At 45.4% G+C, this 24,166-nt stretch overlaps 6 protein-coding genes across 6 annotated transcripts; 2 read left to right on the forward strand and 4 right to left on the reverse strand.

Moving 5' to 3' along the window:
- Window positions 1-2,609: 2,609 nt before the first annotated feature.
- On the reverse strand, window positions 2,610-2,980 carry PHALS_07117 (uncharacterized protein; the record flags this gene model as incomplete). The annotated part of the gene is made up of 2 exons (XM_024720529.1): window positions 2,610-2,678; window positions 2,765-2,980. 2 exons carry the CDS (start codon window positions 2,978-2,980, stop codon window positions 2,610-2,612), a joined length of 285 nt encoding a protein of 94 aa, XP_024585719.1.
- PHALS_15212 (uncharacterized protein) lies at window positions 2,979-3,472 on the reverse strand. Its single transcript, XM_024720530.2, has one exon. It carries the CDS (start codon window positions 3,270-3,272, stop codon window positions 3,087-3,089), a length of 186 nt encoding a protein of 61 aa, XP_024585720.1. The 5' UTR covers window positions 3,273-3,472; the 3' UTR covers window positions 2,979-3,086.
- Window positions 3,473-4,209: 737 nt separating this feature from the next.
- On the reverse strand, window positions 4,210-4,908 carry PHALS_15211 (uncharacterized protein). The gene has a single exon (XM_036407250.1). The coding sequence runs from the start codon at window positions 4,565-4,567 to the stop codon at window positions 4,352-4,354; it is 216 nt and encodes a 71-aa protein (XP_036263491.1). The 5' UTR covers window positions 4,568-4,908; the 3' UTR covers window positions 4,210-4,351.
- PHALS_07118 (uncharacterized protein) lies at window positions 4,908-5,409 on the forward strand (the record flags this gene model as incomplete). Its single annotated transcript, XM_024720532.1, has 2 exons — window positions 4,908-4,929; window positions 5,261-5,409. The coding sequence occupies 2 exons, from the start codon at window positions 4,908-4,910 to the stop codon at window positions 5,407-5,409; spliced, it is 171 nt and encodes a 56-aa protein (XP_024585722.1).
- Window positions 5,410-15,233: 9,824 nt separating this feature from the next.
- On the reverse strand, window positions 15,234-16,898 carry PHALS_07119 (Phospholipase D, Pi-sPLD-like-1; the record flags this gene model as incomplete). Its single annotated transcript, XM_024720533.1, has 1 exon — window positions 15,234-16,898. One exon carries the CDS (start codon window positions 16,896-16,898, stop codon window positions 15,234-15,236), a length of 1,665 nt encoding a protein of 554 aa, XP_024585723.1.
- A 95-nt stretch (window positions 16,899-16,993) lies between these two features.
- On the forward strand, window positions 16,994-19,908 carry PHALS_07120 (nucleolar mif4g domain-containing protein 1; the record flags this gene model as incomplete). The annotated part of the gene is made up of 5 exons (XM_024720535.1): window positions 16,994-17,186; window positions 17,260-17,365; window positions 17,444-17,512; window positions 17,579-18,292; window positions 18,369-19,908. The coding sequence occupies 5 exons, from the start codon at window positions 16,994-16,996 to the stop codon at window positions 19,906-19,908; spliced, it is 2,622 nt and encodes an 873-aa protein (XP_024585724.1).
- Window positions 19,909-24,166: the final 4,258 nt, after the last annotated feature.

The following is a 24,166-nucleotide window of genomic DNA, read 5'->3' on the forward strand; positions in this document are numbered from 1 at the left end:
CTACCTTTCTGAATCGGTTGACCGTTTTAGCTCGTGGTCAGAATATACACCTTGGAAATTCACTGGATTCAAGTAATGACATAGTTTGTTTACTTTTTCTGCTTATGAATATATCCGTAGCATTGTTTTTTTTACATTTTTCTTGAATTTTCGCTAGACAAGCGTGTGTACGAGGTATCAACAACCAAAAAACCTTTCAAACTACATGAATGGATTCAAATTTTCAGCTTTGTCTGATTTCTGAGAATGTCCTGACTTTTATAATCGATATTATTAGTATTTTAAAATAACGGGTTGTCCCACATATAAATCTCAAATGTTTCTACACATAACAAATTTTGTGGTCTCTACATCAGTAACAGAACCGTACTTATATATATAAAAATGCTAAGAAACTACTACTTAAATATTGCAGATATATCATTTTTGTTACCAATAATGAAGGTGCAATTTATTTATGACGTATTCCTGCATATGCCTGCTAATCCTAAGCATCGTGGTTCAAAGTGCTAGGTATCACCGTGACGGTGGTGGTACCAGTTACACCTGCACCAAGGTAGACAGCAAAACAATTAGTCTGGTGAAAACATGTACGCTGTTAAAAATGTATCGGCAATAAATTAAAGTGGAGATCAGAGCGCAGAGGTTTAAACGACGATCAGTGATACTTGGATGGACATTGATACAAACGCCACGTTATAAGATGCAGTCCCTGGTATCAGTGTTGAATTCTGACACAAGTGACGCAGATATATTCACGATGTATAAAAGTTGTTGTAAATGTTGGGAGTACTCGATTGGCGCAGTTTTACTCGTCATGACGCAGGCCGCGTCCACCCATATTGCTGAAATGGAACAGTGCAATATTTAACTCGTTGATGGCCAAATTTGCATTGGGGCTCGAAACAGAAAGGCTCAACATTGCAGCTCTCATCACCGAGCCTACGTTGGGCTTGCAGGGTCGTTATCGAGCTGCCCAGAAGATCCGAGTCGTCTACGAAGAACGCCCGAGCTATTGTGATCCGCGTTCAGACTCTTCGTGTGATCGTAGCGTGTGCTTCAACAGCTGGATGTTTAGATTGGAGATCATCACAAACAAAGAGGTCCTTTGGAACACGACGCGGGCTGGTCATAGTTGTTTGATCATAATCTGTGCATACTGGTTGGTAAAAACCAACTCGATCCACTGAAGACACTCTGCACAAAGCCTCATTCACTGATGCAGTTAAAGAAGTCGAGTGTCCTATTCAAGCCCAAGAACAGTTCGAACGCTTCGTTTTTCAGACTCGTCACGAGGTCGAGCAATCTAGAGCATCTTAACGTGGGACTGACGAGCAATCCTGGCAGAACCTTCCTGGTCGGAATGGATCGGATTCGAAGGAACTTGTTGTAGTATGTACACTAGCGTCATTGAAAACGCCTTCACGTTGGTCTGCAAAAATGCGATGGTTGGTTTTTACCAGGCTTTGAGCGTAACCCTTCTTTTGCAGCAGCACCACGGCCAATTTGCTCGGCGATGGAAACAGCACACTTAGTTACGGGAAGTCGTTGATCACAAAGCTCAAATACTAACCAATCCCTTTTGCAGCGACATTTTTAAAAGGAGCTATCATAAATGGCGAGGCTTATTTCATCTGTCGAACCAAGTCTGCAGCGGAGACTAGTTTATTGGAAAGGCATGATCTTTCATTCAAAGCAAATGATCGAGTCGAGCAGCTTGCGTTTCATGCCATCATCGTTCAGAGAATCCCTCCCTGCTGGACTATTAAGATTTCTTATTACGGGCTTTCAAGGTTCGAGAATGCGAAGAAAGAGATCGAGAGGGTATGTCGAGACTCTTCTACGCGGTGTCCTTGTCTCCTCGATCGAAAATCGCGACATGCTTGTGCATCATGGACAAAAGAAATGCGTGGTAGAACTCCCGGATGCTGGCGATTAAATTTGTTTAAAGACGTGCGGTACCGGGCTGCAGCATGGTCAAGCAAGATCCGAGTTGCTTCGGTTGCCTTCGCCTCTTGATACTTAAGTTTCTTTTCGATCTTTCCTAGCTGAGTCTTGAAGCTTGTTTCTTGCTGTTGCCCAGGTTTGCTGCAACATACAGTCGGGTAAGAATTACATTTGATTCGAGCTCGATCGCTTAACACCTAGACTCATTATTTCGAAAGCTTAGAAGAAAATCTACAGCGTGTGTAGAAGCCATCTGCTGGAAAAGTGTAGCTCACCGAAACTAACGTTGGAATAGCCCGGTGAAAATTCAGAAGGTGTCGTGGTGAATCCTTTATGTGCTTATTGCATCCAGCATTACCAGCTTTTTGCAGCAGCTAAACCATCTGGCGACACGGGTTGATTCAGAGGATGAAAGTCAAGTCGTCTGTCTAGGGGGTTATAAGTTCACCTAGCGCCAAGTGCGTCGCATAAACTTCAATCTCTGCGGTGTCTGGACTCACAGACACCATCCTTTTCTTTTCGATTAACAGGGCCGTATGCGTTGTAGATGTAATTAAAAGTATTCTCGACATTAAAATTCACGACAAGATAGCCTCCTGTAACCACCATACTGGGGCTGTGTCAATACTAGGGAAGCAGCGCAGAAAACCGTTAAGACTTCATTACTCCGTCCTGATGCTGCCAGTTGTAGCTTTGAGCTGATAGTCGTCTACGAAGACCTTGGGCTTAAACTGCAATTCATGGCTGGGATATATGTTATGCAGGAATGGTTGATCTTATTACAAATTTGATGCCTTGGACACATGTCATCTCGTACTTGGATAGCACGTTCTTGACAGATACATGGCCGATCTAAGAGATGGAGTTGATCTTCACTAAATGCTGCTTTATATGTAAATGCCGCAGCTGGAATTGCCAAGTCACGCGCAGCATCGCCATGTTGACGCTGTGAGCAACCCAAATCACTAACGTGTTGTCCAAGTAGAGCTTCCGAGCTTCGATAGAGACTCGAGATCGTCCGGTAAGCGACCATTTCGCAGTGCTGTGTTCTACTGCTACTTGAAGGATGATCCTAAGCCCAATAGCTGGATCCAAAGAGGCATTTTCGGGCTGAATAGTAATATGGTGTGCACCAAGATTCACTTGATTCGAGTACAGATGAGATCCAGCATGCACTGGTCGTCTGTGAATATGCCAGTTGCGGCTACAAGCCAATTTTTGTAGAGAGGCAATCTACCGTCGTCATCAAGAGACCTAATGAGATATAGCCTTGAGATGGTCATCCTCAGCCAGATTTGCCTAATCACGGGGTGGCTCACTTCCATATGGAGCAGATAATGTGACTGCGGAATGCTGTGACTAGCAGGTCCAATTTTTTGAAATTAACACTGAATATATACTGTGGCCTCTATCTCGACAAGTGCTGCTGCCACTTACGATTTGGTTCTTTATGACCGTTTACTGTACCAAGAGATGAGCAGGGCTGGTTACAGCAACTGCTTGGAGTGGTTGTGAACGTTCCTCTTGACTTATACATCGTAATATGCCCCCTAAAATGTCAAGCATTAGTCGACAGTTCAGTCAGAAGTGCCTTACTAAAGCTGGCTTCCAAAATCAACAAAAGGTTAAGATGTCTGTGTCTTCCTCAACCGGTGCGCGAATTGAGTGAAGTGCTCTCAGAACGAGAGGTACATTTTTCAACGAAACTAAGAATTTATTCAACCGCCGGGGGCCACATCAAACGCTCGATAAACATTTTTGCCATTCGTCTTGTTCGCGCAAGCTGAATGGCTTCACGCAATATGGGTGTGAGTATTTCGCCTCAGAGTCTTATCGCTTTTGCTAATACAAAACAATATACTTGACTTCTGGTTTACAATCTTAACATTTGCGTTTGAAAAGACAACAAACGCTTGACTCTCATCGAGTAAGACTCAAAAATGTATATATCAGTTGTTATCAAAGATCTGTAGTTTTCCGCGGCTTACTTATCGATGTTATTTGTTTTTTTCTTTCGGTAAGTGCTTGTCTATCACTTCATATCCAGGATATTCAAAGAATCAGATCAAAAATGTCATCGAAGTCAAGGGCAATTGCCACCTGCAATCCACCCTAAATCATTGTCACCTCCGAACCATCCCTTCAACGAACTATAATCCTTTTATATCGATTAGACTTTGCTGTAAGGCCACTTGTGTGCGAAGCATACTGTTTGACGCACCCTCGTATACAAGGGCTCATAAAGGTTTTGAGTAACAACCTGTGAAATATCAGGATCGGCTACACTCATATTTATTAGCTAAAGTTTTCGGTGCATTAAGCTCTGCACATCAATCTTGTACGTGATATATATTTCACTAAGTACGTAGCCTTACTTCTATTGTGATTTCGACTTTGAAGAGGCTCAAACATTTAGACTGATAGCAGTCGTACAACGTCTGTCATCTACTGGCTCTTCGACAATTTTTGTATCTTTCGCAAAGGAAACACATCTCTTGCCAATGCATATCTGTCTGGCACATTGTCTGGTGTCATTGGTGAGTTTGATCGATTTCGTTCCATGAAACGGCATCACCCATGATCCTGACTGATAGTCACCATGAACCGTTTTATTCACCATCGTTTGATACTCGCAAAACACATATTCTCGATAGTTGCATCAGTTTTTTGTTATGAATATCACAAATTGAGTAAAAGCGTCAATTACTGCCTCAGTATCAGAAAACAAGCTCGTTGTGCATCGACATGGGAGTCAGAAAACGTTTGCGCAGCTTGAAAGATATTACACAAGAACAGGGGCATTCTGCGGTGCTGCTGCAATTTTACCCCTTACATTACCGTAGCTGATGAAGCGATACAATTCGCCACGTAGCTTCCCTTATGGCCAGCCGTTTGTGCAATTTACAAGTCAAATATTGCAGTTTTTACTTGCTGCATCAAGTCCCTTTGCTACTCGCAGCATGAGACCTTCAGATCTCCGTGGTATGTTGCAACCCATTTTTTTTGCCAGAGCAAGACGTGTCTCCTAACCCGCGCGGAGGTCGAAGCTTTGTGATAGAGTTTCGTGATCGATCTGGATACAATATAGTAATGACGGTCGCATTCGCTTGCTCATAAGTGAAGCTTATCACAGCAGACTGAGCACAGCTGCCGAAATAATATCTCGTCGCACAAGATCGAGCGCTTCCCTCACACGGTGTTTGGGATATAACATTATATTTTTTTAGTTTTTTCAAAAAACAGGGAATCAAAATACTTGCGCAAGATACATAAGAGACAGCTGGGATCCACATATGCATGCACTTCTTCGCAGCGACAGGCGGTGAAAGTGGTGCATGGGTCAGCGAAAAGGGCACCTCACCTGGACCTGAGGGTCCATCTGAAGAGCCTGTGGTGGCCTATGCAGGGCTGCTTCTGAATCATTCGAGGGCATACAAAGATTTCTGGCATGGTCGTTGGTAGATCATAAATTCATTCAGTGTGGTGTATCCAATGTAGCTTTCAAAGGCGCCTACATTCAAGCTAGAGAAGACTTGCGGTGAGCGCGGGAAAATATCATTAGTTAGCGTTTTGAACTGCCTGTTACGTGGGTGACCCGAGCTCTATTTTCAAACTGGGAGCTTCGTTGTTCGTCTTTTTGTTTAATCCGCTGATTCAGTAATCTACATTCTGCTGAAAAAGATCAAATGACAATTCATCGCTGAATGTTGAAGACCACTTACAAATGCAGTGTATTATTTGGTCAAGTCGCATATAACATCAAAATAATTAGTGCTCAGTTTGGCTGAAACAAATGAATCATTATATGTGAAATTGTTACATCAAAAGCTGCGAGCTTTCAAGCGTTGTCTGAGCACTGACTCATCCCAGTTTTCAAATCGCTGCCAAGGATCTGGAGAGAGTCGACGTATTGCCACAACCGAGAAAGCTGACTAGAACTAGCGCTAACTTCCAATATGCTCGATGAGCATGGTATGGGTCACTTTCACGTTGAGCGTTTGACAGGCCGGTAAGTACACCAAGGCTTTAATCAATATCGGACGAAGTGAAAGAAATACTCTCACTAGATAAACTCATGTGTTCAAAGATTTACCTTCGGCAAAAGTGCCCTGACGTCGTAGCCTCTACGACTTAGTGCATTCTCCGCCTTTATGTCCCTTTACGAAAGAGCGGAGTCGCCCATCAAGCCGCGCTTTCTACTTTTTGGTAGGGCCAACATGTGAATAGTCAAACTCTTGTTAGGTAGCTTTTAGCTATCTCCCGGGGATGAGTGGGGCTGTAATGGAATTACACGTTCCCTGGTATAAATCGGTGTGTCACATAGGATGGTGTGACCACACAATGGTGTGGCTACATCTAAACAAGAAGCCACTACGTGGCTGGACTGCTGGTAGTTATGCGTTTTAATCAGGTTTTACTATCTATATATATATATTTAGATACCGGCGGCTCTGCCGCAAATAAAACAAAAGAAAGATAGTTAAATCTTGAATGGAAGATTTTTTGCCTTCGGTTAAGGTCGTGGTTTCACTTGGAGTAAGCCGACTGCGTTCCGCTACACTCGTATTTGTTCTAGTATAGAACGTAAGATCGGTGACCTTCGCTTAGCGTCCGCTAAGCAAACGGTTACAGCAGCCCAGCTGCAGGGGCCGTTAACACCAAGAAGTGAAAGTGATTATCTTTATCTCGAGGTCCGATATATGCTTTATAGTTGGCTAAGCCAGGCAAAAATGATGCACTAGTCGGACGTCTGCCTGGCTCTCAGCACTATCAGACAGTAAGACGGCGTAGTCGACTCACCCTGTGCGCAAACTGAGTTTGATACTCATTGGCAATCTCTCCAGCTTCAATTAACTAAATATACTCTCTTCGAGGGTACGGCTTGCCAACTGCTGCTACTGTTAGCGGGTTGTACCTAGAAAGAGCCAGGGCCTGTGGGCTGAGGAGCGCTCACGGCGCGACTTTATCACGCTCGTTTTGCTCTGGGTTTGAGCGGGGAGCCCGCGCGCATAGGCATGTAAATGTAACAGACCAGCACGGCTAGCAACTTCAAATAGTTAAAAGCGCAATGATGGCGTGATGATTCGTGCAGGAGTCAGAGTAACTATTGCGCTTCCAGTATATTATGCCAGGATCCTTGTGCCAGTTCCGGCTTACTGGTGACGAGCTGAACATCGCTGTGAGTCCCACGTCGCGCCTCTGATGAAAAAGGGCATGGAGTACGAACTTGTGCAGCGAGAAGGCTGATCGCACTGAGCTCCTCTTCATTTCAAAACGGCTAGTCTGTGTCATGGGGTGGGGGCATAGGTGTGTATAGGACTCGGAGAGTCATCACGGTTGTTGTCATCGGAGAACATTTCGACCTTTTCACCGAGAATTTCTTTGAGCGCGCGAGCTAGTACATTTCTGATGAGATCCATTTATCTTGAGGGACGGAAGAGATTCCTGGTGCAAGTATGCTGTAGATACATTAAAATAATGTGCAGAAGGTAGAGTTAGACATCAGACACAGTGGTTGTTTGTGAAGCGGTCACTCTTATGCAGCGTCGTAAAGATAAAGTATTTCGCATCAACAATGTGGTCCACACTTGAGATGGGACTTTCGTTATCTAAGCATTGTGGTCTTGTGCTCTTAAGATTTATATTTTATAAAGCATTTCAATAATAGCAATACTCTAGAATTGTACAATGTTTGCATTGCGGATTGGTGTAATTGTGGATATTCATATGGACCGAATTGTAGCGAAATTTTCAAAGATGATGGAACTATAAAAAAAATTTCCTGGCTTGTGTGGTTTGTTAGCAGTCCGATCGGCAATATAGACAATTTCATTGCAAGCGTGGAATTACTGCCTTTGGCCCTCGGGTATTTAGTTCCTCAACCCTCTCGAGACCAACAAATAGACAAAGGCCGATCGCACATATCTAGTCATCTCGAAGACACATTATTAAACAAATCGTGTTTCATCATGATCACAGAGGAGATGTCTTTTGGCTTCAAAGCTGCTGTGCACCTAACACATAGAAGTTGTTGACTCATAAAATGCACGTCGACTGCACGTCGACGAATTAAAAAAGGACAGCAATCTACGCTGACAAAGTCCGTCGCAATCGGGACTTTGCTGATCATCATAATCAGGTCGTATACCGCTGCTAGGAAGTTCTAGAGTGTTTGGAGCACGTTGTGCCCCGGCTGCCTCACGTTGAGGACTATCGCGCTCTGTCAGAGCGGCTCCTAGCCGTTGCGCAGACGAATGCGTCACTTCATGCGAAGGTGGAGCGCCTTGCGCCGTTGTAAACGGAAATTGTTGCACTTCGTGCTCAGAACCAGTTGCTGAACTAGCTTCTGGGAGGTCGAGCGCCTGTGGGCGCCGCTCCGGAGCCAACGCTTCCGTGGTCACATGCACAGGATCTCGGTACGGCATACACAAGCTCACATAAACATCGGGTGGGTGCGCATTGATTTCGGAAGATTTGGCGTATACGCAAGGGCCCGCTTGGCCACAACCTTGAAAGGTACGATAAGCCGTGGACGGAGCTTCGTCTTAAGAACAGCTGAAACTGCATGAACGGGAAGATTTTTTGCATTCAATAAAACCAGGCCGCCGACCTTCAAGTTTTCACATTCCCTCTACCTCTTCCTTCTGCATATTCCTTCTGTGTGTCTTGGCTTTCAGTCATCGCATTGCGAACGTGTCGTAAGACACTCAGTCTGGTCAACAGGAGGACATCGACTTCTTTACAAACGGCGAAGGGGCTGACACTAGCTAGCCGCTCGGCTATTCCTCCCCCACAAAGCCCTGAACCATGGGATGGCGGCATCAGCGAGACGCGAGAATGAGCGAGCTCGTTCAAGTAGAACGGCGTGTAGCCGGTAAATGAATGCACTGCATTGTCAGTCTACGAGTGGCAGCATCGCGCTTCGTCGACAAAAACTTCCCAGTGAAGCGTGGGTCTCTGTCAGAGACAAGACCCCGAATGTCCATGTTGTCTAAGGACACGATCCACAAACAGCGTCGCTGTACCGACACCGTCGACGAAGACCACGACATCCGTGTTGTCCGCCAAGTCAATATGTTGGCCAAACGCAAATGCCATGGTCATGGACTGCCAACACCCGGAGGATACCGCTAAATTGGCCAGCGGCGCCACCGCATTCGGAAAGGGTTCATTTCTTTGACACGTTTCACATATGCGCACATAGGTGCTGTTTCATTTGTAAAGGTTGGACCACAAGTAGTGGCAACTCACAAATTAGAGGTCTTTTACGACCGAGATGGCTACTGAGTGGGGTGTCGTGGTCTACATAGTGGATACGGCACATCAATTCCTCATCGTAAGAAACCGCAATTCAATGCGTATTCGTCGAGTCGGTGCTATAAAACAGCAACCCGTTATTTAATGTTTATTGGTGCAGCTGTGCACGCAGTCCTGGCGTCCGAGTTTCCAAACTCCTTATTCTTGAGAGCCTGTAACAGTGCTACGCACAGATCATCACCCGTGTACGCGGCGCGGATCAAATCCGTCACGGACGACGTCACCGTCAGGACATGAGCAAGCTCATACTCTGGTCTGCATAACAACGCATCAGCCAAAGCATTCTGCTTTTCTGGCTTATACTTCACCTCGAAGTTATACACTGCGAAGAAGGTGAGCCACCTGGTCATCCTCTGCGAGAGGTGAGGCGACTGCGTCGCAATGCGTAGTGACGCCTGATCTGCGTAGTTCGCTAAGGGCTTGGAGTCAAACAGGTGAACCCGAACTTGACAACTGCATACTTCATTGCGAGTAATTCCTTGTCGTGAACTGGTAATTTTGCTCTACTGGCTTGAAGCTGGCAAGATTCGAACGCGATCAACCGATCACGCCCCTCGGCGTCTGCTTGCAGCAGTGCACAGCCGATGGGAAAGTTCAAAGCGTCACAGACGACACTAAAAATACGATCAGGGTCTGGCAACGCCAGTATTGGTGCATGAAGAAGGCTAGCATTGACCTCGTCAAAAGCCCCCCGATGCTCGGTGATCCGACACCATCCCTTATCCTTCTTAAGGAAATTCGACAGTGACCGTGCCATTTCTGCGTAGTTCTCCCTGTACTTGTGCAAGTAATTGGCGAGGCCAAGCTGCTTGCGCAAGTCCTCTCGGTTCACTGGAACTGGTCAGTCTGCAATGGCCGTCATCTTAACGGGATCGGCTTGAAGGCCACGCTTCCCGATAATGCACCCTAAAAAGAGGATTCCGTCTGCACTAGCATACAGCTTATTCGTGCGCATGCACTCGAGCACCGCTCTTAAATGGACGATGTGGTTCATTTCGTCCGTCCTCCTGTGCTAAACGATTAAATTGCTGGTGCATTTAATAGTCCTTGAGGAATCACCAGCCATTTCCAGAGTATGCCGCTCCAATAACTTACTGCTGTCAGCGGAATATCACTCGCTCTCATGAACAATTGGCAATACCCATCCATTAAGCCGATTTCATTGTACTTTGTACATCCAGCCATGTCGTTCTAGAAATCATCCCTCCTAGGAATCGTCGTTTGTGCCGGGATGGTGGCAGCGTTTAGCTAATTGAAGCGCAAACGATACGCCACTTACCGTTCAGTTTCGGGCACAAACCGTCGGTGTCGAATGGAAAAGCTTACTCCCACGCACCATTCCTGCATCGTGCGGAAGAGGCGTCAATGACGTCACACTGTTCCTTAAGCAGGCGCCATTGGCGTGTTCCGCAGTATTTGGCTCCTAGAACCAAGTCAATCTCATGACGCACACCTCGGTCCGGAGGTAAGACCGACGGCGGATCTTTGTAGACGACGTCTTGAGATTCATTTATAAAACGATAGTACGGATCCGAGGGATTGTAAAGAGTCGAAGATCCATTTCGTGCGATCAGCACCATCTTGGTGCCCTCCAGGACAGCTTTATTTTCTTCCGGTCGTATAATGAACACTTCGGCAAAGTCGCATGCCTTCAAGGCATCGCCAAACGTTTCGAAGGACATCTTGTCCAGCTCAAGACGAACATTCACCGCAGAAATAGCCTCGAGGGTGATGTCGCCGTCCCCTCCCCTGCATACCGTTGACGAGGGTGTATAGCTGTGCGCTTTCGCCTACGGTAGACACATCCTGGGTCAGGGTCGATGCCCGGCGTCTTGCAGCTAGCACACGACGCCGATGTCACCTTTTCACAAAGATTATACGTTTTGCCGAGACCAGTGTGAACACGCACTGTGCGTCGTCTAGTGTCCCCACTTTCTGCTCCGCCGTGGCCCTGATGCTATCAACAACATCCGATGAAGAGCTGCTAGCTCCGCAGTATTCGTTCAGTGGAAAAAGTGCCACTTCACGCGCATCTGAATGGTCATGTCCAAGATACCTCGAACCTCTTCTGGCCATGCCACTCGTGGCATGCAGCGACTGCTTCGAAACGTGAGCAGTGCTCAGTATTTTACGTGCCACTCCACGTGCATCACCGGGGCCTCGGCCCCTGGCCGACCATGCCACGCATGGCATGCAGCGACTGCTCCGATACTTAAGCAGCGCTCAGTGGGTGGTTACGTGCCACTCCACGCTCAGCCCATGAGCCATGCTCGGAACTTCTGTCTGATACACCGTCGGTTTTCACCACCTCGGATACTCCGATCTCTAGCACGTTGACCGTCCCGGTCCAGCGCCCGCACAAATAGCATTTTGCCTCTTAGCAAAGGTGGGTTCATGACTCACCAAACCTCCCCAACGTTTTCGACCTCCAATCGATCCATGGCTCATGGTATTCCAGCCATACCATACCAAGATTGAGGTCATACCTTGAATCCAAGTTTAAGAGTAAGTAGCTTTCCACGCTATCAAAGTCAAGAAACTTGGTCCACAGGGACCTTCGGCACCGTGACACATATCCTCGTCACTAAGCAAACAGTGACGTTGTCGCTCAACCGCACTTTCAGCGTCTCAGCATACACTTGATCGCGGCGCGTCGAGCATAATTGACCGACGCTTTGGAATCGATAAGGCCCTTCACGGTTGCCTTCACGACCAGCAAGCCCGGCTTGCATACACAATCCGTGTTCAAGAGCACGAAAATTTTCGGGGCTGGGCACTGCTGATCTCAATCTCCGTGAGGCAAAACTTAGTTCTTTCCCAGTAGGCCACTTCGAGCCTACTGGGTGCAGTCGTTTCCCCACGACAAAGCAGACTGGTGATAAGCAAAATGTCAATCGATGAACCTTGACGCGGACAACCAGTCCGAAGGTGACGGGTGTCTTCACAGACAAAACACCGCCGAGTGTTCGAACACTGCTTGGCAGCTCGGAGCTCTACCGCCTCCTCCTCAGTATAGCTGGGATCCATCGGCTCAGGACCGCTCGACGAGCTTCTAGAGTGTGTGTTCCAACCAACTGCTTTATTCAAAGTAGACGGGTGCACACGGAAGACTTCAATTCTGTCCAGGCTCGTGCGGAGGCCCTCCAAAAAGATGGTCACTGTGACCGCCTTGAGATAGGATCGGCCACCGTCCCGGCAATGAGAGTGCGCAACTCTTGGACAGAGTCTACCAATTTCTTTTTGCCCTGACGGGCGGCAAGAAAACGCGATCGCACGCGATTTGCCTGGTCTGGCGGCGAGAACACTCGTGAAAACTGCTGCTTCAGCTCCGATTAGGAGGGAAACGCCGCTTCGACCGAAGTGCCGCACGTTAGTGCACATTCTCGCGCTCGACCACCTAGCTTGAGAATATTAAGCGCCACGCGCTGTTGCTCGTTCTGGAGCATGGCGGACGCCATAGCCATCTCGGTCTCTCTCACAAAGAGCAGGGATTTCTACCCCCGAAGGTCTTAGCACATACCATGAGTGGTCTGGGTCGGGAACCGACGGTGGCGTCATGGACGCTGCCGACGCCGAACTCTTCTGCTGGAGATACTCTAGCAGAGCATTTTCATAGCTTGAGAACGCCTCTAGGCGCGTGCTGATCGCTTCAGGTCCTCGCGAAGCGAGATGATGCACGCTCTCAGGGCCAAGCAGAGACATCAGCTTTTAAAGCCCGTCTTGCATGCCTCGGGGCAGATAAGAGAACAATGCTATCGTCACTGAGGGTCAGTCATAACGATTCAGGTCTAGATTGACTACGAGCGCTACCAAGTGCAGCGGGGCTGCCGTAGCTCTTTTGCTTAGATGAAGCTTGGTTAAGGTCGGTGACTTCGTTCTATACTAGAACCAGTACGATGTAGCGAATCGCAATCCACTTACTCCAAGGTTAATTACAATCTTAAACCAAGGCTAATTAACTCTTCCGTTCAAAACGTAGACCGTATTTCCCGGTTTTATTTGTGGCGCAGCCGCCTATATCCAAACTCATAGGATTTCCTATCTATATAGAAAAACCTAGTTAAATGTATGACTACTGGCCACGTACTGACTTCTCTTTAAGTGTAGCCACACCACTGTGTGGTCATACCACCTTATGTAAACCACAACATTGTGTGATCACACCATCTTGTGTGACCCACACACTTCACACCAGGGCACGCTACAGAAAACATACCTTGATCCTATTTTTACGATCCGTTTGGATCTGAGGCGCTATTCTATAGACAAAATGGCGTCAATTTCATGTTTTGTAGCTGAGCTATATTCTGCACTAGAGCAGCAAATACTGTTGTGATTTAAATGGAGGGTTTAAACTCTCACTGATGTAGCTCATAAAGCGCATTCGTAAATGTGATAATCTCAGTATCACTCATAGCAAATAATTTTAGAGTAAGGCGAGTCTGACCACCAAACCGAGTTGGCTCACGAAAACCAGGCGCAGGAGGGTTGACTTCTACCCGCACTGCTCGCAAAGCAAAAGATGGAAAATTGAGCCAGTGGTTCATACGAAGTCATAACACTGTCTGGCGAAGGGATACCTTCGCTACGAAAACTACCGGGAGTTTCAGGTTCCACTTCGGCAAAATTGGCCTAACACTATTACCGCTTATGACATTATGCTCTGTCTTCATCTTCTCAGAAAAGAGATAGGGCCGCCCAGAGCGGCGATCATTCCACGAGCGAGTGGATACTGGCCTTTTAAACTTGACTGGTAGCAGTACTAGCAAGCTAATAAGGATGAGAAAGTTGTTGACAGCAAGAATATTAGGCGATGAGACCCACTGTTACGTCCGCATCGTGCTTTGTATATCGTAAAGTCACGCATTAAAAGACGTCAGAGTTGGTTGTCTACTTTACCGAAACTGGTATGTAAAGCTGCTAGATGGAAGACTTCTTCTTCCACTCTGCGAAGTGAGTCTTTGGCACTTTCGATAGCGTTCAATATTCAAGGTAGAATTCTCACGGAGAGTACGGATTCACCCGACCACTGCTGCTTCATGTTTAGGCAGTACTTTCGAGGATCGAAGCAGAAAATGCTCGTTCCGGTCTTTGTTTAAGGAGAAGGCCTGTATACTTAGGTGTGCATGGGGTCCACTTTTGGCGTGGTGAGAAAAAATCATATTTCCGGCGTGATGAATCTTGCAAAAATTAGTCTGACATGTGCACTTGCAGAGGGGTAGACTAAGTGATAACAAGCTAAGCGTAATCGTGAGTTCCTCGGCGAAGTGTTGACGGTTTTCGTCTTAGTAAACGCAACGAAATGTGCAATTTGTGAACAGAATCGGCAAAACATAAAATGTATAGTTTTCATCGAACGGCCCACTGCGTATCTACTGCTAAGGACGAAGGTAACTGGTCGGGACTCGAAGAGTCAACGTGACCGTTCCATCCAAAGAACACTCGGGGAAATTTGCCAGACCCCAGCGCCTAACTCAGGGGCTAGCTGAGCCATTCGGTGCACATACCTCTCAAAATATCAATACATATGAAGATGATGGAACCTCGAAAAAAAGGAGTTCGTGATCCTCGTGAGCTACTAGCCTCTGTACGACAACCTCGATGCAGAACTGACATATAAAATTGCGGCTCCATTTATCCAGGCGAAGGAGAAAAGAAAGGAGATCCTCACCAAAAAAGGTCAAAAAGCTTCTTATGGTGCTAAAAATGGCGAAGCTACCAATGGTTTCGATGCTCAAAACCAAGTACATTTCAAATTAAACGACAGTTTAGGCTCCAGGAAGGTCATGGCGACGAGATTCGAGAAGTTTGGTTGAGTTCGTTTGCAATACCAAGAGTCAAGAGCATCGAAATTTTGAAAAAGACGACACGTTCACACGAAGATGAAAAATGTCAAAGCGACACTGAAGAAAAGTGCTGACTGCCCGATGTGTGATTATTAGATTTGTGATACAAGACGTTGTGATAAGTTATTGCAAGCATTGATAATTATTAAGCATTACGTCTTTTAAAGCGTTTGCATATGGTGAGTTCCAGTTTCGCTCAAAAACCTTTTCAAGAGCTTGTCGTGTTGGTTCATGATTTGTGTTAATGCTCATACCCGCAGTAGTGTAAAAATACCCCCATTCCATATTACTTGTGCCCACGTTCGCACGAGTATCTGTGACAATGTACTTAGCATGATTCACTCGAGTGTAAGACGGCCAGGTAGACTTCGGGCCACTACTTGAAGTGGTGTTTTGCCAACCTGGCACACGAAACAGCTTAATCTCTAGCCTTCCAGAACATTGAGCATGGGTTTGGTGACACAATTTAGCCTGTTTTTCTAATGTAGCAAGTGCTTGAAGCATTTGAGGGCTGGTATGCTGCCACTGGCTGACCAGCAGACGCACCTGTAGTCCGGGCTTGCTATATACGCCAGCCAGCAAAGCATCTGTGAGAGCTGGCCAGTAAAGAGGTCCTGGTGTATACATTGAAAACGGGACGAAATCCATTACACTAAGGCTGATAGATGACTTGGCCGACCGAATTGAGTACACAAGGGCGTCTTCGTCAAAAGTTCGCGAGTCGCCAACCGTCACTTCTAACGGAGATGCTGCAACAAACATGTCTGACGGTCTCGAAACAATTTCAGTAGAATTACCACTATCTGAAGGTGTGCTGAACAGAATCTGCAGCTGATGCGAAATATTGCCCAGAGCCGACAATCCTGCCTTTACAAAAGGATCATCACTTCTCCTTTCGTTTGGTAAGTAAAGCGACCACTTCGGCACTTGCAGCTGATGCTGAAACTTTTCCGAAAAGTAAGTATCCGTTTTTGCTGGCAAAAAATCGTCTGACGCAAACATCCACCAAGTCTTGAAAAGCTTTTGTATGTCTTGAATAACAACTGAGTTCGGAGACAAATTCTCCATAATAACACCCACTTCCATCACTTGAGCAAGCGACTTCCAGTCCATATTGGCACTCCCCACGTATACGTGACTGCGATCAAAGATCCACAACTTTTGATGTAAAATTCCACTACCATACCAATCAGATCCGCCCCAACACCTCACTTGGACGTTTTGTTGAGCTGCGTCCACTAGCATCCGCAACTCACTTGGCAAAGAACTACATGACGTGTTTGATTTGTCGAACATATTATTTGTTTGTTTGGCTGTTAAGACCCGAATCTTAACACCTCGGATTGCCGCATCAGTAAGTGCTAAGAGCAAGTTTCTACCTCTGTCAGCACCAAATTTCGACATATCGGCGTCAGAATATACACGTCGGTCCTCTTCGCCAAGTAGATTCCAATACATGGCGCTGATGTCAATAGAAAACTTAGAGGTTTTCACATGTTGTATCAAAGTCTCAAAAGTCTGCGGAACAGCTGACGACAGGTTAAAGTCTCCAATAGGTAGCGTTTCAACTAACGAAAGCGTCGCATTCTTTGACATAGTAGATGCGTTTGAAATAGAATCAGATGTCCACTTTAAATCAAAGACACGTGACTTGGACACGTTTAAAGAAGCAGACACCGCATCGTTTTCACGCGTAGTAAAACGTAAACCGACAAGAAACATACACGAGACGGCCCAGAGTAGTCCGAACAATGCAGCGACATCGCCGCGTCTAACTTGATGAGGCATTTCTTCTATTGGAATCTATCAAAAATCATTCTTCTTTTTTTACATTCGGACAACAAATCAATTTGACTGGTAGAAAGCTCAGAATTATAGCAAAAATGCCGCAGTCGCGAAAGGCCAAACGGAAACAGGTGCGCGAGGACAAAAAGCGCTTAAAATTTAAGCAACAACGAAAAGAATTGGCAGTCAGTTCAAGCGTTGCCAATGTGTGCGGCAGAAAACCTGCGAAAGCCCCTCAGTCGAGCAAAATTAGCAATAAATTTCACGAATTTCTAGCAGAAGCAAATTCTGGTGTGCGATATTTATGCATTTTGCTACTTTTGAAGTTACTGATTGAGTGATGTGTTATGCTGATGGATTATAGCGGTGTCGAATGCTGAAGATCAAGAGATTAAAGCGTTGGAAGCTAAATTGGGACTTGGATCGTTATCTGCAAGCAAATCGGCATTGGCGTTGAAAAAGCTGAGAAAGTATTGATCTAAGTCTTTACTTCTAGTGACTACGCTAGATAAAGTCATGACTAATTTTGTGGTGGCTAACTGATAAAGGGAGTATTCGAAGGATGGATTGGGCGAAGACTTTGCTGATTTTCTTTCGGAGCTGGATAATATTTCAGAGTATGAAAGCTCTGGCTATTGATATAACTAAAAGAAAGATTGATGCATCGTGTGAATGCCTTGTAGAGTGGTAAAAGGTCGACCGAAAGTGGTAAATCACTTAGAGGATTATAAAGCAGAAGTTGGCCTTGGACTAAATGACAGTAAAGCCGATAGTGAGTTTGAAGATTTGGATGAAGAGACTCGCCAAGAGATGGAACTTTTGCAAGCCGAAGATGCCGAATTTTTGAAAGGTATGGATGAGTTGCCAACTGATGAATCAGGGTCCGAGTCCGAGTCAGAAAATCTTGAACAGTTTTACTCGGATGAAGAGGATAGTCATGATGATAACGAAACTCATGCAAATACGCTGCGAAACCAGCAGCTGTCTGCTGTCGAGGGAGATAATGCGAGCGATGGCATTAAAGGCAAAGAAGATCAAATAAGTTCTGAGATGGACAGTGAAAACATGGATCAGCTCCACAAAGAAGAAAAAGATGACGATGAAAGTGATCAAGAGGAAAGTCACACGAACAATGAAGGCGAAAGTGAAGAAGATGAGGAGAAAAATGTTGTTGTCGAAGAAGACATTTATGGTCGAGCTATGATTAAATCAAGCGCTGGAATAAAGCCATCAGCGTACGTTCCTCCACATCTTCGGCGTAAGCTTCAGCATAAAACTGGAACTGGAGCTTCTACAACTGAAGAAGTCAAATCTTTGCACATGGACGAACAGGAAATGCGTGAGCTATCAAGACGCATTAATGGCCAAATTAATCGCATCTCTGAGTCCAACATTGAGTAGGACTTTGCTTCATTATATTTGCTGACTATACATAGTGTCTTGACCACTGATTGTGTTTCTTTTTATATTCAGATCCATCGTCTTGGAAATGGAAAAGATCTATCGAGCAAATAGCCGATCGGTTGTAAACGAAATTCTTTTGGAAAAGTTACTTCAGATCACCTGTCACCCTCGGCAGGTCATGGCGTCACTAATCAAAGTAGGTGGTGCTCTCTTAGCTGCTCTTTATCACTGCGTTGGCAGCGAAGTCGGAGGATTTTTTGTCGAAAAGTTGGTGCGCAAACTTGTAGAAAGCGCCGAAGAAGCGAAGAAACAGCTGATTGAGTTTGCAGAACAAGACAATGATGTTGAAGACGACACTGGTAGAACGTCGAAAGTGCCAGTTAATTTGACAGTGTTTGTGATAATGTTGTACAATTATGGCGTTGTGCACTGCAGCCTCGTGTACGATCTTTTTCGATCATTCGTAGATGGTTTTACATCTACTGACATTGAGCTTATCCACCAATTGCTAAAGATCGGTGGCGCTCAACTTTGCTCAGACGATGCCGATGCTTTACATCAAATGATTGCAGCTGTACAGCATAAAGTGTTCGAGGCGCAAAAAGAAAATTGTGACAGACAACCCGATGAGCGTGTTCGCTTCATCCTAGACCTCATTTATGATCTGAAAAAGTCCCCAAAACGTTCCAAGGGGGGCAAAAGCTATGCAAGTGGTAGTGCGCTGGATATTTCATCGCTAAAGAAGTGGCTCGGTCGTGTGAAAACGCGATGTGGTAATGCTAACAATCCGCTTCGAGTGTCGCTACAGGAGCTTTTGGACGCAGACGAAAATGGTCGCTGGTGGGTTGTCGGAGGCACTTGGGTTGGTTATCAGCGGCAGAAATCTACCAGTGATGAATCAAATGACAATGTTACAAACGACGAGACTGATCGGCTCTTGAAACTTGCTGAAAAACAGCGCATGAACACCGACATTCGCAAACAAATCTTTGTGGCGCTTATGGGTGCAACTGACTCTTTTGATGCGTATGAACGATTATTGCAATTGCACTTGAAGGAGAAACAAGAGCGCGAGATTGTGCGCGTCATATTGCACTGTTGTGGTCAAGAAACAAAATTTAACAAATTTTACCTTGTGCTTGCTGAAACATTGTGCAAAATGGACCCACGATACAAATTTACGTTTCAACTTGCATTTTGGGATATTTTCAAATTGATGACTTCATCAAAGCCACGAAAATTGTTCAATCAAGCTCAAATGCTGGCTGGTCTTGTGCTGAGTAATACGTTGTCGCTATCGAGTCTGAAAGTGCTCGATTTTACGCAATTAGACGAGAAAAGTGTTTTGTTTTTACGAGTGTTGCTGGTAGAAATTCTTAAAGTCGAGAGCGAGGTGGAAATGGCAAAGATTTTTCATCGTTTATTGCAGACAAAGAAGGCACAGCTTACAATCGATGGACTCGCAGTCTTCTTTCACCAATATCTGACGAGTTTTCGGAGTGAGTCGGATGATCATACGAGGACATTGTTAAAAAAACGTAGTAAGAGTGTGAAGAGCTTGTTGGATCAGCTAGCAAAGACTCGACGTAGAATTGATTGCGAAATATAATCAATAGATAACAGATTTTGATTTGTAATGTTACAATTTAATATTCCACATAAACGCCAATATGCAAAACGTTGTCTGTGAAAATGGACCTAATTGTAGCCATTACATGAGGAACAGGAACTACGGCTAACGGCAAATTTAGTCTTCGAGCCGCGCAATCAGGCTGTACACCGTTTGACCAGTTGTACGATTGCTCTTTGAGTGAGCTGAATAACCAAAAGTGATTAATTGCTCTTCAATATGCTCATAGAGATAATTATTGCAAACTACTAAGTATATAGATTTGTTTATTATACATGTTGCTTTTATATAGTATTGTGTAACGGAGAAGTTAAGGAAATAAACATTTCCAATCGTCAGAGTATGGTAATAATAAGGATTATGAAAACTTGCTAAAAAGAGACACGTGGCTAAGAGAGATACGTCGGACACGTGGGCTGTTAGCCTCACGACATACAATACATTATTAACGAGTATAGATAAACGGACATAACTCGTATTAGTAAACTTGATCCTAGATATTGTTCCTTTTGAATAAAAAAGCCAGCTAGTACCTAATTACCTAAGCAGCTATGGTACCAAATACGGGTGAAGTATACAAACCAATCTTCGTACACTAGTCAATACGTACTCGCTTCCTCTGTGCCAGGTGCACCGCAATTCGTTGCAGCAATCCTGTTGCATTTGGTATTACGTGCACGACCGCTAATCATCTATTAGGACAGCACAAACTCCGCAAATATCTGTGTTCAGGACAGCTAAACACGTTTGATAGGTACATGTATATTGTCGTTCCCGATGTTATCCGAAATTGGCGACCCAAGGAGCAGATGCAGTAATTGCTCACCTGGAGGAACATGCGCTAGTGAGACACCTACAACCTTACGTCTGTGGAAGCACATCCGACTCCACAGTGAGACCGCACTTCAAGGGCAGAGACAGAGAGATTTACTCTGAAAGGATAAAGATGACCATGTTTCGAGCCATGGAACAGCAGTGCGGTGTGCAAGCGATCTTCATGCCAGGAGACTGCGTACCAAGCTGGGATCTTACGTGCGGTATCTCACTAAAAGAGGTAGTTCAGACGAAAGATGTAACGGGTATTCGCACCGCCTAACCGGACATTTTCCCTGTGCTACGATATGTCTTACCCACTCATCAACGAGGGCAAAACATTGCAGGTTGAGTGCAAGAGCTGAGCGTTTTTGTCGCCGCGATGACGACGGTCCATCTCTAGGCGACGTTAACAATCACCGATCTCATGAAGACCCCGATCATGTGTCACTGGCACCGAGTCTTCGCGTCCATTCAGATACTCGCGATGATGTGGTGGATGTCGCATTGAAAGTAGGGACAGCTTTTATGTCGTGAGGTCCGACTGGAAAAGGAGAAGAAGTTGTTTCACAACAGATCTCCGCAATGCCGAGGCGGAGAAGGCAATCTCTTAACTGCCGAGCAACACCGTAGTGCTCCCTGTTGCTCGATATCCAACACTTTTCAAACATTCGCGCTAATGTAGTCCCAAATTTTTTGGCTGAGGGATATGATGAACGGGGTTACACGTGCCCTTGTATGATAGGGCGGGTCGCACAAGATTGTGCGCCCGTACATATGTGCGTATTACTCAAGTTAGAGTATCCACACAGTTGTGTGGCTATACCGAAACAAGAAGCCACCACTGGCGGGATTGCCAGTAGAAATGCAAAACTAATTAATATTACTATATTAATTAGGTTTTGCTATATTGATTAGGTATTACTTTACCTATCAGGAAAACCTAGGGTTTTAGATATTGGCGGCTTTGCCACAAATAAAACTTTAAAATACAGTTTCAAGTTTGAGCGGAAGTGTTCGTTTGCCTTGCTTATGGTTTTAATACTCGGAGGTAGCGGATTACAATTCGTTACACTCGTTTTGGTTCTTTGAAAGAACGTAAGGTCGGTGACTTTAGCTTAGCTTCCTCTAAGCAAAGAGCTACGCCATCCCCCGCTGCATATGAAGGCTCCATCTTCCACGCAACTTGCGGAGACGGCCTTATCATGATAAAATCCCAAGGTCCAATAGGCATCGGGTGACCTAATCGACAGGAGCTAGACTGTATTGTATCTCGTGGAAGTCTAAGTCGATGGAGCCCAGCTGAAAAGGTAGTTACTAAAAATCATAGCTATTGATTTATAGTAATGTCCAGGCCATGTGAGGACGCGGAAAGTCCGGTTTATTCAGGTGCGTGCTTCGAACAAGTGTTAGCAGTACGCAATGCCACTTTTGTATGTGATATTGATGCGTTTTGCGCCAGGGACACTATTTGAGATCTCGAAGGTTGTGTAAAACTTTCATGTGAAGCTTGCGGACTTTAGTAACGTGAAATGCTGTATCGTCTTTGACCTGTATTTGTGATGCATCTACATTATAGAATTGATGTAACTGGATTGCCACGAGCCATGATTTGACTGGGGGTTAAGTAATTAGGCGCTACGCACTTTTCTGCAGGCGAAGATTTTTTAGTCATGAACACACCTTTCATGAGAAGTCGAAGTCCATTGAGCTCACAAAAGGCGCAAACTGTCATAGTTCGGTGGATGATATGGAGGTGCTCGAGTTGATATGTAACGATGCTGCTGAGTCTCTATGCAAATCTCGAAAAGCAGAAACGTCAGTAAGCCGCGGTCGATAAAGTAGAAATTCCAGATCGGATAATTTAAGTGCAGACGCCATGCTCTGCACCATGCTTAATACTGCTTGATGCATACTCTCATTGTTTGCCTGATTACGTTGTTTACTGACTTGACTTGCTATCACTTTATCCGTAAAAATCAATCATTCCATTTCGCCACAATCAGTGCGCAATACGTAAATATGACATCAAAACACTTCCTCGGACAAAGCCAACAAAAGCGCGCCCCAACCTTCGTCTTCGTTAAAATTATTCAGGTTCATAATTTCTAATCGATAAACTTGATGATGTACCTGTTAACCATTATGTCCTTTGGTACTATCGACTTCTTTTGGTCCGAGCACATTCTCCTTCAACCACGTGTCCCCCATACCTTTTCTTTACTGTATTGCTGGCTAGCAAAATCGCCCTCATTTCACCCGTATGCGCTATTTTTGATGCCAAGTTCTTGGCCATCAAGAAAATTATATTATAATTAAGATGCGCTCGTTTTCAGAAGATATCCATTGATGACCTACCTTGACCGCATATCATCTTCCACCAACCATTTAAATTTCGACGTATAAAGTTTCCTAACAAAAATATATATAGCCTTAACACATGCACAACGAGACTGATCATTCTTCTCCATGTCGAAAACCGCTCGTACCCTTTTAAAATCACCCACAACTCCCCGCGAACTACGGTATGCCAGCATGTAATCCTCTGCTTCCGGTTGTCCCTATTAGATGGTATTATTATTCCGCCGCGTAATTTACACCCGACAGTTTCACTCAAGTCTTCATGCTAATTGCCGAAATTACTATCGTCACGCTTCCTTCTTTCTTGACCATGATTGCTCCTCCGTCGACGGCCCAGAAAGGCTGCTGTAAGCTCCGACATCCTCCAGTCTGCTTGCTTTTGACAAATGTATCAAGTTATTTTTGCTGGACTTAAAACGCAGACTGTCGACGCAAAAATTGCATCGTTTTCTTTAATCTTGCCCTATTTTGTACTTGAACATTCTGCAGTAAAATCGTAATCGCATATTTGACACTTTTGGGCTGTCTAATATTTCTCTACCAGATTTACGGCGTCTCTGTTTACACTCTTGTCAATTGCCTGACACTCCGTTAATTGCGCAAAGCGTCTCAGCTCTTTTGTTCAGGTATCAGACTTGCCAACACCCTACAGTGGGTAACCGGTTCGTGGAAGCGGTCCACAAGAACCGCCGGTTGCGAAGAGTCACGTTCCGTAGCCCACATAGGGAGAGAGAGCTAATGAAACACTATTGTATTTGCATTGAACAGAACAAGAGGCTACAAAGTATACTTTAGTTGCGAGCAGTTCGCAGAAGCATAGGCAAAGCAACGAAGATGTCGCGGATTCGTCTAGCGACGGACGATGATGTGGACATGTCTGTTCCGCAACCAATATACAAATATATTGCGCCGCCGAAGATGAAGGAATGAGACCAGACGGCACTCGTACAGTGGCGTCGGGCCCGGGGTCAGTACAAAGAGCGTGTGCGGGAACGTTGTCGGTGAACCAATGAGCCATTCGAGAATGTGGTAGCTGGTATCCGCACCACCATTGACCCCAACT

This window comes from Plasmopara halstedii (genome assembly GCF_900000015.1).
Source record: "Plasmopara halstedii genome assembly, contig: Scaffold_3060, whole genome shotgun sequence".
Lineage (NCBI taxonomy): Eukaryota > Oomycota > Peronosporomycetes > Peronosporales > Peronosporaceae > Plasmopara > Plasmopara halstedii.

Bases quoted from the DNA above. Each gene is read 5' to 3' on its own strand.
- PHALS_15211 (XM_036407250.1), bottom strand. From the start codon at position 4,567: ATGGTGAATAAAACGGTTCATGGTGACTATCAGTCAGGATCATGGGTG.
- PHALS_15212 (XM_024720530.2), bottom strand. From the start codon at position 3,272: ATGGAAGTGAGCCACCCCGTGATTAGGCAAATCTGGCTGAGGATGACC.